The following is a 15949-nucleotide window of genomic DNA, read 5'->3' on the forward strand; positions in this document are numbered from 1 at the left end:
CTTTAGTATTTTAACAAGTGAATCAAAAAACCGTTCTGACAAATCACTTGCATTCTTGTCTACAGTATGGTGGTGGCAAAACAGCAATAGAGATCATGTAAATTTTAGCTAGAAATGAGTAATAGCACACACACATTTCCAAAAAATACCACATTTTAAAAAGGCACTAAAGCTTCTGCTTGTGCTCCCATATTTCTTAAAACAAGTAAGAAAAATTTTGATTTCATAATGGCACCTGTACTATTCGCAGCTGAACAGACACACTGCAGTACGGCTCAAAACAAAGTTGTAAGTTCTGATAATATCATATACAGATGTGCTCAGTTCTGGAAGAAGAAAAACAAAACAATCCCCAAAATAACACATTACGCTAACCTATTGTCTATAATATGGCAATGTTCCTTTTAGAAACAGAAAAGTAGCATGCACTGTTCAAATATTTTAAAAGAAATATTAATTTTAGGGATATTAGTAAGAAATTACTTTAAATAATAAAGCCAATTTCTAAGAACATCAAACAGTACACATGGATTTTTTTGTGCATTTTTAACCCAGAGGTTAAAACAAGACAAAATTCATTTACGAGTAGTATTTTTAACAACCTTCAACACATATCTTCAGCTTTTTTTGGGGTAGTACAGGTTTACATCTTTCAGTTTCTACTTATTTTTAACAGCTTATGGCAAAACTTAACATAAATCATCTTAAAAATAAGTACAGCCATCATGGAAATGTGTGGATTTTCAGAGATGAATTGTTCTGATGGCATCTGCCTTTTGATGGTGTAACTACTGGTCCGTGCTTTCCTGCTTTACAGCAAGAAGACAACAAATCTATCACAAGAATTGGAAGAGCTACTAATACTATCAACACATTCAGGTTGATTGCTTTGACATTTTCTTCCTCATTTTGGGAAATAAAAAGCTTTGGATTTCATTCCTTAGTTGAATCAGAAGTCCATTCTTTGCTTTAAACCCCTTCCATTTTAATGGAGAGGTTTTCTTCATTTGGTTGACAGTTCCCATTCTGTTGTAGTTTGACTTCATCTGTCCTTTGTGTATCTCTGGTGTCTACTTCCTTGTCAGTTTCTGAATTCTGATCCTCTTTAGTGTGATCTTTGTCCTACCAAAGATAAAATTATTCAAAAAAAATCATGATCTTAGCATTATAGCATGTGGCTTCTAAATAACTCTTGGTATTTTTATTGTCTCAGTTTTGACATTTTAGAATAGAGCTGCCAGCTTCTTTTCCTTTCTTTAAAAAAAAAATTTTTCTTTTCAATTAGCTGAAGTAAGGCATTCATAACAACCCATCATCCAAGAAATCATTAGCAGAAATTGATCTGCCTTTACTACAGATATTCAGAAAAAAATCATTAACAAGTAGCATTATGGAACCTAAGAGAAACAGCTCTAGAAATCAAGATTTCACCATATTTTCTAAATAAAATAGGATTAAATTTTTTCCTTCATATTTTTGTGAGGTATTTGATGACTTTTAAGAGAGTTCTTGGGTAAGATGGTTACTCAAGCATGGGGATAGAGCCACCTAACCAGCTGTTTTATAGCAGTTGCGTAATACTGAGTATGGCAAACTACTCTTTAAAGGCATGCTGCTTTTCAAATTCTAAGATTAAACAATTTAATGATTATTTTTCCTTAATCACACCACCTTCTATTTTGCGGGGGAAAATCCCTTTACTTCACTTCACTCTTGCAAGAGTCCAATACACAGATCAGGACCAAAGACATCAGGGATGGGCTGAACTGCAGAGTGAAAGTTTATTAAAAAGTAACCTTTTCAGCCTTCCGAACACTGCTCTTCAGTTGCATAGTCTGCTTCCTGCCTGCTCATATGGAGAGGCAGCCAGCCAAGTCCATCTCAAATATTCGCATAGAACAAGGCACAGAAACCAAAATAAACTGCTCCTTTAACCTATTCACACAAGATCCTATAGGTCCAGTAAAGTTCAAACATGAAGACTTACCAAACTGTCCCACTAACACCAACTGTAGGTGTCCAGCTGGCAAAAGCTAAACTCAGATGTTTATAAATTGGTAAGGAGAACAGGGAAAAAAGCAGGGAAGAGGAAGAGAAAGAAAAGGGAGGGAATTTCAATAACAGCTCCACTAGAAACACTTCACTCTGCTTATCACGTGGTCATAGAGCTTACCTTCAAAGTAGTGGTGTTTCTGTCAGATTTCTCCTTTCCCTCTTTTTCTTTGCTGCTTTTTTTCTTGGAGGTGGAGCGTTCTCTTTCTCTTCTTTCGTTATTTGTATCTCTATCTCTTTTTTTTTCTTTCTTGTTTCTGTTTAAGGAAATTTTTAGTCAAATCAGAATTTGATCCAACAGCAACAACCTTCTAACCATTTGACTGCAAATTAAACTCTCGTCTGTGGGTTTTCAAAAAAACTCCAAATGTAAAACCCCCTTTCATAAAGACATGGTGATTTTTTGACTGACAAGAGCTAAAGAATCAATGTGTTCAGTATGCATAGTACTCACAAAAAGAAAAAAAAACAAATTAATTTGTTTTTGATGGAGGGCTTTTACTGATTTGAGGCAAATTTGCATTGCTGATGGACTTGAAATTCTCTTTTTGAAAGCATATTGAAGCTCAAATCTATGAGAGATTTGTTTTGAATTAAAACTGAATCATACCGACCAGATGAAATCACCTGAGGTGATTAATGCAAAGGCAGTAAATTCTTCATCTTCTACTGCTCATTAATGTTTACGCTGACATTAAACTGACCTTCTTGGAGAAGGAGTTCGTGAAGACTTCCTTTTTGTTGTTTTGGATGTTTTAGGAGACTTAGAGGAACTTCTACTCTTCCTTTTACGTCGTTCTCTATGGGACCAAGAAAATGAAGATCATCAAAGAACAAAAATAATAAACTCAGGACCAGGCTGAAATCTCTTAAAACGATTTGACACAGTAACTAAGCAAATATCCCTGCATTTAACATTATTTATGATGAACAATATGTGAACTATACAAAGCACAGACAAAAAAAATCCGTTATATTTTCAGTTTGGTGGGAAAGGGGAGGCTGGAAGTGTGAAAAAAAGATGCCTTTTCAGATTTTAGTTTTTTGTTTATCCTCACATGCTTCCACGTAATACCTGGTAACAGTAGAAACAATGAATTCACTAAACCTGCATTAAGAATTGCTTCAGTTAGGAGAAGAATACAACTGAATAAAAAGCCACATTAAAACAAAAGGCCTAACTTGAACAATATTAACTTCAAAATGTATCATTACAACCTGAAGATCATTGTAACTTCAATTCAGTCTGACTAAAGTTTAATTCCCAAGTACACGAGTTAGCATTCCCATTGGTTTAGAAGTAAAAGCGGTGCAACATAAAGCTCAATATAAAGCTGTTGTCAAAATCAGACAAAAAAGTTAGCATTCTGTAACACACTGCAGAACTTGTACTATTTTACAAAATAGCCATTCACATAGATATATGGGGTTTGCCAAAACTGCTATTATGAAGTCTGACCTTGAATAGAACAAATTATTAAATATCTGGTTGCAAATACACTGAGGCACAAGTTAAAATAAAGCAAAAATTGACACAGTAAGGCTTCATGTAATATAAAAAAAGAACCCATATCTGTCAAAGGAAGATGACTTTTTCCTATCATCTCTTCACTGAGAAGGAAAAGCATACAGGAAGAACCATCAAAGAAAAACAGTGAAGTTAAAAATTAATTGAGAGGACACTTCAGGCTATAGCATAAAGGCTACATTTACGGATACCAGCTTTTGCAATTCACACCATTAAGTGTATTTAAATTTTCAATACATAGAAAGGCCAAGAAATCAACACCTATTAAATAAATTACAAAAGAGTATATTAAGGTATGCAAAGTATCAGTATCTGGATTGATACACTGACAATATCATCCGCTGTGACCTCCTGAAGATGCACGGGACAGCACTAGTAAACGTGTTTCATTCTGAACACCTTCACATTTATTACCACCTTTTTTCAAATGAGGATATTGGAAATTGTTTATTACTCTCACAGTGCTACATTAAGTACATCTCCATTTCGTTTTGCTTTCCAGTACACGTATCTGTGAGTAACCAGGTGCTTTAGTACTTGTGTTCAAACAAGAAACAGTTTATTAATGAAATTTAATTTTCAGTTTCTGCTTTTCATACTTCTAGTTGAAGAATTCCAGCTCTGACAGTATTTGTTCCCATCTCTTCTGTATTTGTCTATACAAAGATTTTTGCTCTTAAGCAATACTAACACAGCAAAATGTAGGAAAAATCAAATCTGAATACTTTGCTAGTGATCCTGTGCCTCTTAGTCATTCACAGAACTAACACTTTGTATCCATCTTCTCTGCTAGCCTGTAGATGTCTGTTGGAAAATGAGCCAGATCCCCTCTTCCTCTGCTCTGCGTCTCCTCCTTGAAGGAGAAATAAGAAATCACCATGTGATTTCTAGTACTTATATGCTGTCTGTCAGGACCTGGCCTTTCTCTTTGTTCAGCTCCATGAGATACCGGACAGCCCATCTTGCTGTCTGTCACGGTTTCTCTGAATGTCACACTCCTCTGGTGTACTACCAGGCTCTCCCTCTAGTTCTGTATTGTCTGCAAACTTGTCAAGGGTGCACTCTGTCCCACACTCTAGGCCACCGATGAAAGTGTTCAGCAGTACTGGCCCTAGTGCAGACACTCTAAGGATAATGCTCTACCTGAAGAAAGAATTGTATCCGTGTAAAAAAAGTGTCTTTCTCTCATTCTTCACCTTCCAAAGGATGTTGTCCTTTTTAGTAACATCTGTATCAAAAAAAAATTAACTTCCTATCAAAATAGAGGTTTGTACTGTCAGACCACTAGAAGGGATGCACTAACTTTCACTAGAATTCTTACCCAGGTACAAGGCCTTGGAGCCTTCAGTGGAACTTAAAAACTAAGATTCTTAAAGGGAAGCGTAACTGTTGCAAACTAGAGTATGAATTTTTAATTACAATTGCTATTTGACATTAGTAACTGGATCTTCCACCAAGATTCTTAGGTACATATTGTCAAAATCTTAAATCTCTTTTCTATATTTCTCTAATTCAACACTCCTGAGGCCTACAGACATAAAATGTTATGCTTTCAAAGCCAGCAGAGCTAGCTCAACTCTGTGTAGGTATTCAACTCCTGAAATAATGTAAAAAATGCGTTAAAACATGAGCAAATTCCTCTTTTAAGTAGCCACAGTAATCTGTCCATAAATCTCCAAAACAACATGGACATTTCACATAATGCAAAAAGAATGTTCAGAAGGCATCATACCCTTTTCTGCCTTGTACAAACCATGAACTTTTGAATTTTGAGAACTGCTGGAATTTTGCTTTTGTCCACTGAAGTGATTTTAACATGTAGAACTTCTCCCAATTCATCCAGCATTTCATTTTCTCAAGGTACCAGGTAAAATGAGGTATCTAAATCTGACCTGGGATATTAATGAACTCACTAATTCCTGAGGTGTTCAGAAAAGACTTCTTCCACCAAAGCTTCTGAATGTAAATTAGCTGCAACACTTTTAGAATATGCCTCAGTTAGTCCACTTACTTTAACCAATATCACAGCCTCCTTCTGCTATACCAAACTTACATGTGCTTCTGTACAGTTTAATGTCCCTCAGTAGCAAAAAGAAAAGCCACATCAACTTGAATGTTTCCATGTTTACTATCAGCATTGTCAAGGAATGTTACTTTTTACTTGCACCTGGCTGCCTCACCAGCTCAACAAGGTATCCTTATTCTCCAGCTGATATACATTCACTTTCCAAGCAGCGAGCCAGCCAAGTAACATGCTTGCCTCCTGCTATTCAGCCATTCAGCTGAAGAGTGGCAAGCACTAACACCCAACTGTTCATAAAATCCACAGACCAACAAGGTACAGTATGTATGTAAACAATCAAGAACTATGTAACAGTGACTGCAACTTGCATCAAGACAAAGATGATGTGTGATGATGTGTGCTTTATCAGAACTTTTGGATGGCTCCCACACAGAAAAATGGCTCAAGAATCATCTACTTACTGTCCTGAAGGACTATACTATATGATTATGTGAAAGGCAAGCATCAGCAGCCCAACAAGAAACTACGTTCTATCAGGAATCATACAAAGCTCTCTGTAATAGATTTTACTTTATAGGAAAATCTACAAAACAGAAATAATACCAATTTCATTAGTGAGAGACGTGGTGATATTGATACATAAAAACTAGGATGTTGCCTCACTGAACTGACAAGTCAAAAAAAGCACGAAAAAATTCTAAACAAACCTGCTGGAGCTACGAGATCTTCGTGAAGAACTATAGCTTCTTGGGGGCGTTCTGGATCTCTTCTCTTTCTTCTTCTTATCATCTCTCTCTTTTTCTCTTTCTCGCTCCTTCTCCTTATCCCCATCCCTATCTTTGTCTCTGTCCTTCTCTTTGTCGCCTCCTTTGTCCTTATCTCCCTCCTTGTCCTTAATCTTTTCTCTGTCCTTCTCTCCTTCTTTCTCAATATCTTCTTTTTCTTTGTTCTGGTCTACCTCTTCCCTATCTTTTTCCTTATCCTTATCCCTGTCCCTATCCTTGTCCTTATCCTTGTCCCTATCCCTGTCTTTGTCTCTGACTCTCTCTCGATCTTTGTTTCGCTCTTTATCCTTTTCCCTATCCTTCTCCCTATTTCTCTCTTTATCTCGCTCTCTTTCCAGTCTCTCTCTTTCTCCTTGTCTCGGTCTCTCTCTTTTTCTTTGGCCTTTTCTTTTTCCTTGACCTTTTCTTTGTCTCTTTTCTTGTCCCTGTGAAAAGCCAAACACAAATCCATTAATTCCTCTTTGAACTTTTCAATTAAAATTACAACTATCTCTTTAGCATACACTAAATGCTCATGATGAAGTATGCATCTCTGTTGAAAAATGGTAATTATTCAGTATCTTAATTTTCCACCCCCATTCACTATGAGGGAATAGTTACATAGTTAATAAAAATTTGGAAAATAAACTGGAGAAGGAAAGACCAAAATCGAGTCAACCTGTGATCTTCAGAGCAATGTTATTACACTTTGAGAGAATATGTCTCTTCACCTTACAGTTATGTTATTACACATAAATAAATTTTCTGCATTTAGTTAGGAATGAGATAAACTCTGTAAGCTGTAAATACACTCTTTACTGAAAGTGTGTCCACATAAAATAGACTGCAAATTAAACACCCCCACAAGAGTCATGAGAGCTGACTGATACAAGTTTTTATTCTACAGTGTACTCTCACACAGATATCCTGGATCTGCTTGGAAGTCCTACATAATTAATACACAGAAATAAAAAACCAAGGATAATATTTCACCATACAAATTCCCTCAAAAAGTGAACATAAGGTCAAAGTTCAATCAAGAGAACTCGGTCATCCATAATGTCATTAGGAATTCAAAATTATAGAAAAATTTTAATACAGTAAAAACAGAAGCAAGGGTAACAGAATAAGTCAGTTTCTTTGACACAGGCAGAATGTTATGTGTTCATAAGAAGAACAGGGAGGAAAATTCCTACGGATATTCTAGTTGTCAAGCCAAACAAAAATTGATTAGCTCACAGCTTTGTTTGAATACTACATTGTGGTGTAGAATTTTTTGGAAACGTGAGACTCCCATTCTTCCTTTCTAGCATGGAGATACATGACTCCTAAACCTGCCTCTAGGACACAGGAAAACGAACAATTGCTCAGAGAAAGAAACAGGATAAAGCACAAGAGAAGTTGATTAGTAGTCCTTTAGAAGTCCAAGACATCTAGACAGACAAAAGTTGTTGTGTCTATTGGTATTGGTACCTATTCTAGGATTTTCAATACTCTCAAAGAGGCTCCTTCATACAAGAAAGGTCCTAAGCACAGCCCCCACCCTTCCTTTTAACTGCTAATAAACAATTAGTTGTTGTATGCTCTGTATGCTCAGGTTTTCGCAAATACTTCTTAGAAGTCTCAAAGAAGGAAGGTAAGATCAAAAAGACGAAACAGCACACAATCCCTGCGATAGCAAAGATTCTCATAATGACCCAAGAAGCATCTTCAGTTTATTTATCCCCGATTTCATTGGACTTGCCCCTTCCAGTGAGCACATAAGAAGCTTCAGATAACAGCAGTTGAGAAGCAAAAAGGATCCATCAATAAATGAAGACGAGCTACCTACGTAGCCTATTCCTCTTTAGACTGAGGTCCACAGATCTGCAGTGCTCTTTCCCACAAAACTTTCTCCCTCAAAGAACAAGTGGCAACTGCATAACCTAAGCATGAAGATCCCTTTAAATGAATAAGGGGAATTACAGAGATGAAACAGGAAGAAAAGTGTCAAGACTCCTATTCATGAAGCTACTTTCATAAGAACTTTTCTGAATATTCACTACTTCCTGAGAAAATTATGTTATTATCTTACTGGAATTTCACAGTTCAACAATGAGATGATCAGATTTTTAATTTAATAAACTAGGTAAAATATAAATGTATTAGAGTGCAAATATGACATACAACAGACACATAGATTTGTGCTCACAGCAGTGTACAGCCAACATGAGATATCCAAAGGTGAAAATAAAAGCTCCTGCTTTATTTACGGTCTTAGAAAGAAGGATAAAGTTCAGCCTGAATCCAATGTTCTCAGCAGATACAGTAAGCATCACTCACTTTCCTGTGGGCTGCACAGGCTACATAGAACACTCTTTACTGATGAAAGTCAGGCAATTAAAGTTACCCATTTTTGGTCAGCTTGCACTGACTACCAAAATTTGGGTACCTCAGTGTGGTGGTTTAACCTCTGAAGGCACCATATGAGCTACTAGGAAAAAAATTAACTCTGTCCCAACCAAAACCAGTAAACTCAGCATAAAAATGTACTTTCTATTATTTTGCCCTGCAGACAAAGCCTAGGACAGGCTAAAGCACTTAGAGGATCCACCCTTTAGCATCACCTACAGGCTTTTTAGACTTTTTTAAAAACTCTGTTCTGTGTACTAGGAACAGCGTAATTTCTCTGGAATAGAACTCACCGAGAACGAGAGCGACTTCTTGATTTCCTCCTTTCCCTAGATCTAGACCGTTTTTTCAAGGGACTTCTGGATCTGCGTCTGTCCTTGTGTCTTGAGAGTGATCTGTTGCCAGATCTACTTCTATATGAATAAAGTCAAAAGAAAAAATACTTTAATATTGACGTTTCATACAAATTAGGTCAACTAGCAATAGGAAGAAAAACAAATCTCCTCTCACTACATAAATTATATGAAGAGTTACACCTCAGTAATATACTGCCCATCAATATTTGCAAATATTCTTGGTTACTTTACGCTTCATGAGGTGCACACGCCCTCCTTTGAAACAATGTACCATGGAAGTAATACCCATGTTTCTTAACTATCTCCATGAACAATCTGGAAAATACGAATTCTTATCACACTAGGGTAGTTTTCCTTACTAAATTACAGTGCGTAATATCTACTATAGACAATTTCTAGCAGCTTGTAGAAATAATTAGTTACATTTTGTTTCTCTTCCTGGCCCAGTCACTTACTGCAGTCTTGGTCACTGAAGAAAGATGGTTTTATCTGCTCTCTTTTTCCTTTGTTCTCCAGTCTTATAATTTAAATGAACTTTAAAAAACAAGCTATGTGAAATAAAAAAATCCCACTATCTGTGGTTCAGCATCAGTCAGGTTACCTTTTCAGCTGAAAGGATTTGTTAGCATGGATTTCAATTCTAAGAACTGTCATGGAAAGGAATGAGCATTTACTGTAAGATAAATGAGCAATGCAAATAATGCGCAGATACTCTAATAAAAACCCAAATAAAATCTTCGGGTGACCATATAGTCACAGATTTAATGAAGAAAACAAAAATTTCTAAAATTATACTCTTTTTTCCCAAAAATATTCCCTTTTTTTTGGAAGATGGTGCTCCGTAAGAAAGAAAAACCAGAAACCTAAATTTGTTTAAAAAAATACATGATTGGATAATTTGCCTGAGAAGTTAAGGTACCAGGAAGTTCAAGCCAAAGACAGAAAGGTCATGTATATTACTCAATAAATCCTGAAGAACACAGAGGTACAGTAAATAGCGGCTCCAACTGATTTCCACAGTGCAAGACACAATGAGTAATATATACCAAAAGAATAGGAGAGGCAACTTTCTTTCACCTACAGCTTCGCTCCGCTTATCAGCCCAGAAACACAGAAGAACTACACATCAAATTAATTACACTTGAGTCAAAATAAAACCTTGAATGAATTTAATCTCATAGAGATAAAAGATTTGTTTTACAGAACAGTAAAACAGGAAGTGGTAAGGATGGTTTATTCTTAGGGATGAAGTTGTCTCAACACATCAGACTGGCCTTTTTCAGCCTGTTCTCAAAACTGGCAGCAGCAGCAGTAAATTATTTTTTAACAAACCCAACCAAAATTCAAAATACAACCAGTCCTTCAAAAAACAGCTTTTTCATGAGTAAAAAAAATTCAAGTTTTTCTTCTAAAAATCAATTTGGTTTGTGTCCATACAAAATAATACTGAGATTATTGAAGTGTTATACAAAACGAAGACTGTTTTTCAGTTATATTCTGAACTAGAGAAACAGTGGAGAAGCAAACAGTAAGGAAGTGACCCAGTGATTCTTCTTGCATTAAAAAGGTACCTAATATTCTCATATCACTAGATAATATGTACTGTGATGATTCACTATTGCAGCATTAAAACATGTACTTGCATTTGTTTGGTACAATAACTCTCTCTGGGCAGCTCTTCTGTATTTAAAAGAATTCTAGTTGCCTTGTTAAAAGATGATGCATGAAAGGATGCAACAAAGCTGTTGCTGCAACACGGACAACACTCACCTTTTTGAAGTGTAAGCTATTAAATACATTTTTTTTCAATACTTAACCTAGCCAAATACGTTTAGATTGATTATGTAAATACTTAGAAGACATTCCTGACTATTTCAGGAGGCATTCGTAAGTGTCATATAGCAAGACTGTCCCATTCTTGGAAAAAAACCGTAATGAGTATACTTTAAGGGTGATCTAGTAATTTTATCTCCTCTCATATTCCAAAACCCATTTCAGAACTGAACAGATTTAGCAAAGCAAACAAAATCTGAAGAGTGAAAAACTGACCCTAAAGTTGTTTTCTTGTGCTTTTTAAAAACCACAGCTTTACATTTACAGTCCAGTAAATAAAAACACTGCATTTGCTAACTTGATGTTTAGAAGTTCAGGATACCAAGAACTTTCTACTAGCAAAATCAGCCAGCCTACCTGCTCAGGGTGTTCAATCCACAAAACATAGGCAAGTATTTCTTTTTGAAATACAGGTCACAAAACAGTATTATGCTACATGACATAAAATGTATCATGAAACCATAGAAATGTGTGTGTTCCAGTGTGTTTTAACTGAAAGTAATCCCGAAAACATTCAGAGGAAGAGCATCTATCCAGAGACAAAGTGCCTGGTTACTCTGATCTGCTCAGTGTAAGTTAATTGTCTTCTCTACAGGCATACTTATAACTCAGTAAGAAATCTCAGTAACCACCATCGCTCAAATAAACCTAGTATGATCTCCTAGTCCAAAACAAAAACCACACCTACCTGTGTTTTGAGTGCGATCTTTTCCTTCTAGATCGGGATTTTGAGCTAGACCTGGATTCTGAACGAGAATGGGAACGAGATCGACCGCCTTTTCTTTCACTGCTCTTTCCAGACTCTGAGAGGAAAAAACCACTTTGCAGTGTAAGCTCAGAACATTTAAAGATCCCAGTTAACAATCTGGCACAAGTGGAATGTACCACATATAGTGCAAGGGGCCTACTCTTTGCACATCTTCCTTCTTTGCAAATATCCTTCAGAAACATCCAAGAAAGTCATTGCATATACTCGTTGAGTGCAGCCATCCTGCAGCAGTACACATAAATCAGATAATTATAAACAGCTAGCTCTATTAGGAACGGGATTTATGTTGGTGCCACAATGCACAAGATCATAACATGCTCTCCTCTTGGTCTATTATCTAATACAATTACTTTCTCTTTACAAAAAAAAAAATAAATTTAGAGGGTATAATTTTGAAAACAAGCATAAAAGGTAAATAATGATTAGTACTTTCTGTATTTCCACTGTAGAAATATTGACGTTTTATTCCTCAAACACTGTTTTACAATAAGAAGGGATGGAGAAAACAGGTTCAGAAGTTTGATCCAAAGGCCAGGAAGTCAACAGAAACCTTAACAACGACCTCACCAGACTTCGGTTCAGACCCTAGAAGATTTGTTATTCTGCTGCTTAACATCGAGGAGATGTTAGAGATACTTCTCTTCCAACTCTAAAAAGCAACATAAAATATCCACACACCCCCCGCCAAAAAACCCTCAAGACTGCACTATCTAACCTATGACCTATCTATCCTAAGACAATGTCAGTAAGTAAGAAGAATGACAAAATCTCACTGTTGAAAAGAAAAAGGAGGATATCAACTGCAAGTTTAACAAGTTGAGAAATTTTTATACTCTGGCTTTGCAATTAATTTAAATTAGCATAAACCAGCACTGAAATGTGTGTCTCTCAACCCAACACCTTTGTCCTTGACCTAGTAACTCAGTGTTAACAGGGATCAGGGAATCAATCTGGATGGAAAAAAAAATCCCTTAATATGTGTTAAGTTTTATCCCAGATTCATTCTCTGGTCCCATTTGCTATGAGGATGCACAGTCTTGAGCCAGCATGAAAAAGAGCATAGCACAGGGACAAAATTAACCTGCTGCAGACAAGGAAAGTAAAATACTGATGCTTTCAGAACCATGCTAGCTCACACTGATCATGAAATTCTAGGTTTAATGGGTATTAGAGGAAAATAAAACAAAATATAAATAATTTTCTTGCAAAATTTTGTAATTACTCTGAACTTAAAAAACACCAACATTAAGTATTTAGTGTTTTTAAAACATATCATATGTACCTGAAAGTAAGACATGATGAAATGAAAAAGTCAGCTTCATTCCATTGCTATGTTATATGAACACAGTTTTGAGTATTTTTTTTCCTTCCAACACAATTGTTCACCTCAGAGTACCCATTTCATGTGTTTGAAAATGCCCTTAAAAGCATATGCAAAGATATATAGAGAATGTGTCTGTTAGCTAATAAACATAATATATCTACCTGGCTCAATAGCAGCAGATATGAAAGACTGGGCTTCCCTTACTCTCTTCATCACTTCTTCCAGTTCCTTGGCAGCAGCTTGTGGTGTCATTTCAGGAGGCTTCACTATTGCATTATTGGAGTGATTTATTCTAAATTAAGGGAAAACAAAACTTTTAACTCCCAAACACTTAAGAATGGAAAAAATGAAAAACAACTATGAAAGTAGAACACCTCAACTTCCACGAAAGCCTAAAAGTACAGCAATACTAGAGATCTGTCCTAACGCTCATCTGTTCTAAGTATGTGAAATGTCTCATTGCTTTCAAATCTTACCACATTCAAATAAACGTGGCACAGTATTTCTGTGTTGAAGTACTTTCTAGTAGAATCCTACGAATTTATTTCTCTAATTCAGATCAAAGCTTTAAGTTAAGGCCTACTAATTGCATAAACATCATATAGAAAGCTTAACTGGTACTAAGGACTTGGCAGATTCTTTCATTATTATAGCTTCCACTACCTCAAGATAAATGCAAATATACTTTAATCAATGCCATCCATATTCTCAGAGAAAGTTATGCCCAACCGTGACACTGGAGTTTACAAAAATGTTCCAGTTTGCTAACAGTAGGTCCACATATTGAAAAAATATTCAACACAGCAGTTTCCTGCACCTCAGAGTCATAAATGTGCAAGGATATAAAGAAATCTCTCATTCAATAATCATATGGATAATTAATTTCTTACTTCAGTGGCCTGTCTCCAAACATAACTCCATTAAAGGCAAGAGCTCGAGGCACAGAATTTTGATCTGCAAATTCCACAAAAGCAAATCGTGTTGGTTGCGTCTCATCACCTGCCATTCGCACAAACTTGACTTCTCCAACTTGCTTAAAGAATTCAAGTAGCTGATCTGCTGTTGTAGTCTAGAAAGAGTGGAAGAGCTTAGCTGAAGTGAAATATATAATGAAAACCACTTATCCAATATATTATGTAATCTAAAAGATACAAATTTTGGCAACGTATCTCAGCATTATTACGCAGGCAGCACATGTACAGCTATGTTTTCTTCCATTACTCTAAAGAATATACTACAACCTAAAATAGTACAACCACAAGCCCTGAAGTCCCACGTCCAGATTAAAAAAACACTTGCAGAAGATTTTGCACTGTTTAAGCAACTAACCTGAAATAACTGATCTGAAATCACTTCTTATACACCTGTGACCAAGCTATTGACTGTGAATTCTCATCATTTAAAAACATAAATAAAATTATTACAGGGCTTACATTTCATCTGTTTTTCTACTAGCTTCCACTCTGTTTTATCTCACTCAACAGTTTTAACAGCTACTTCAGAAGTCGAAAAATCTTTAACTATTTACATTGCTGTCAGTGAAAAGCAATTAATTTCAATTAATTTAATCAATTGCTGAGAAAACAAGGTTCTAAAAGATCTAACAGAATTAACTTTCCTGTTACAGAAACTTAGAGGTATTTATGCTAATTTTTGAACTCCCACTAGAGACACACCATTCCACCGAACTGTACTTAAACAGCTCCACAGTGTTGTGCGGGGTAGCTGTTGCAACTCAGCTGGACAGTTGATCAACACACACAATCATAATTATGTTTCTTGAATTCAACTACAGTGTGACTTCTCTAGTATCCTGCCTGAATGAATTCCACAGTCTGGTCTGATCTGACTGGCAGAGAATTGAAAAATTGAAACAGCACTAGTAACCAAAATGAGTTGGGATTCTTAAGGGGCCGGTTAGCTCAGTCAGTTGAGCATAGCGCTAACAACACTGAGGTCGCGGGTTCAATTCCCGCTCAGTCCCCATGTGTTGCCTGATCTAGTCGAGAGGTGACGTCCCCAGCGGCAGGGAGGCTGGATTAAATGATCCCTAAGGTCCCTTCCAGCTTAGGCCATTCTATTACTCTTTGTTTAAATTCCTATTGTCATCAACTAATGAAAACTCTTCTAACATGTAAGACTAGAATTCACAAATTAAAACTCTCCAGCTTCCCTTAGTATTTCCATTACACAAAAATGTGTACCTGGGAATTCAAGTTTCCAACATAGACTGTTCTCCTGATTTCGTCAATTTTGGATGGATCCACATTCCCCATAATTGGTGGTTGTGGTATTTCTCCCAGTGCTGTAATGTTAGGGTCCAGTGCTGCTGCTGGTATAGCCCCCAAAGTGCCAAGTGAAACACCGAGCTGGAAAACATAAAAACAGAGTATGTTTTGCAACTAAGCACTGGTAGGAGATACTTCACTTGTTAATACTTGTCTGCCTTACGCATTTCTGTAAAAATATATCTAATGAATGTAGGCAATATTTTAAACTCTAAGGTTCCAGCTGAGCATTTATTTTTAAAGAATAAAAATCTGCCTATAAATAACCTTCTCTAGTACAATTTTCTGTGGGCTCTTATCAAAAAGGTCTGGCCAGGGATGTAGTATATCAACCAGACAATACACAGGCTTGAATCTCTAACACATACAGTCAATCAAAATGAGTAAAATGCCTTCGCGCTAATTTTTTTGCCACGAGTATTAGGAGTAGATTGGGAACTGCTGAGCCCCTGCCCAGCAAGGGAAGAAGGGAATTTGCAGTGTACAGTGGCATTTTTTTTCTCTAACAGATATCAGAGTCCCTCAAAGGGACAGATAATGCACCTTTTGGACAAAGCAAATCACGTAAGACACGATCAATAACAGCTGAAAAGCAAATGATATTAAGTGTAAATCCTTTCC

General features: G+C 36.3%; 1 protein-coding gene across 1 annotated transcript; it reads right to left on the minus strand.

Moving 5' to 3' along the window:
* Positions 1–969: 969 nt before the first annotated feature.
* On the minus strand, positions 970–15442 carry LOC104276270 (splicing regulatory glutamine/lysine-rich protein 1-like; the record flags this gene model as incomplete). The annotated part of the gene is given in 10 exon segments (XM_009872524.1): positions 970–1122; positions 2174–2309; positions 2757–2852; positions 6311–6725; positions 6728–6813; positions 9052–9171; positions 11636–11750; positions 13202–13332; positions 13931–14109; positions 15245–15442. Coding segments are annotated over 10 exon segments (1629 nt in total), but the record flags the coding sequence as incomplete, so codon positions are not given.
* Positions 15443–15949: the final 507 nt, after the last annotated feature.

Source organism: Apaloderma vittatum, unplaced genomic scaffold (assembly GCF_000703405.1).
Source record: "Apaloderma vittatum isolate BGI_N311 unplaced genomic scaffold, ASM70340v1 scaffold8247, whole genome shotgun sequence".
NCBI classification, from domain to species: Eukaryota; Metazoa; Chordata; class Aves; order Trogoniformes; family Trogonidae; genus Apaloderma; species Apaloderma vittatum.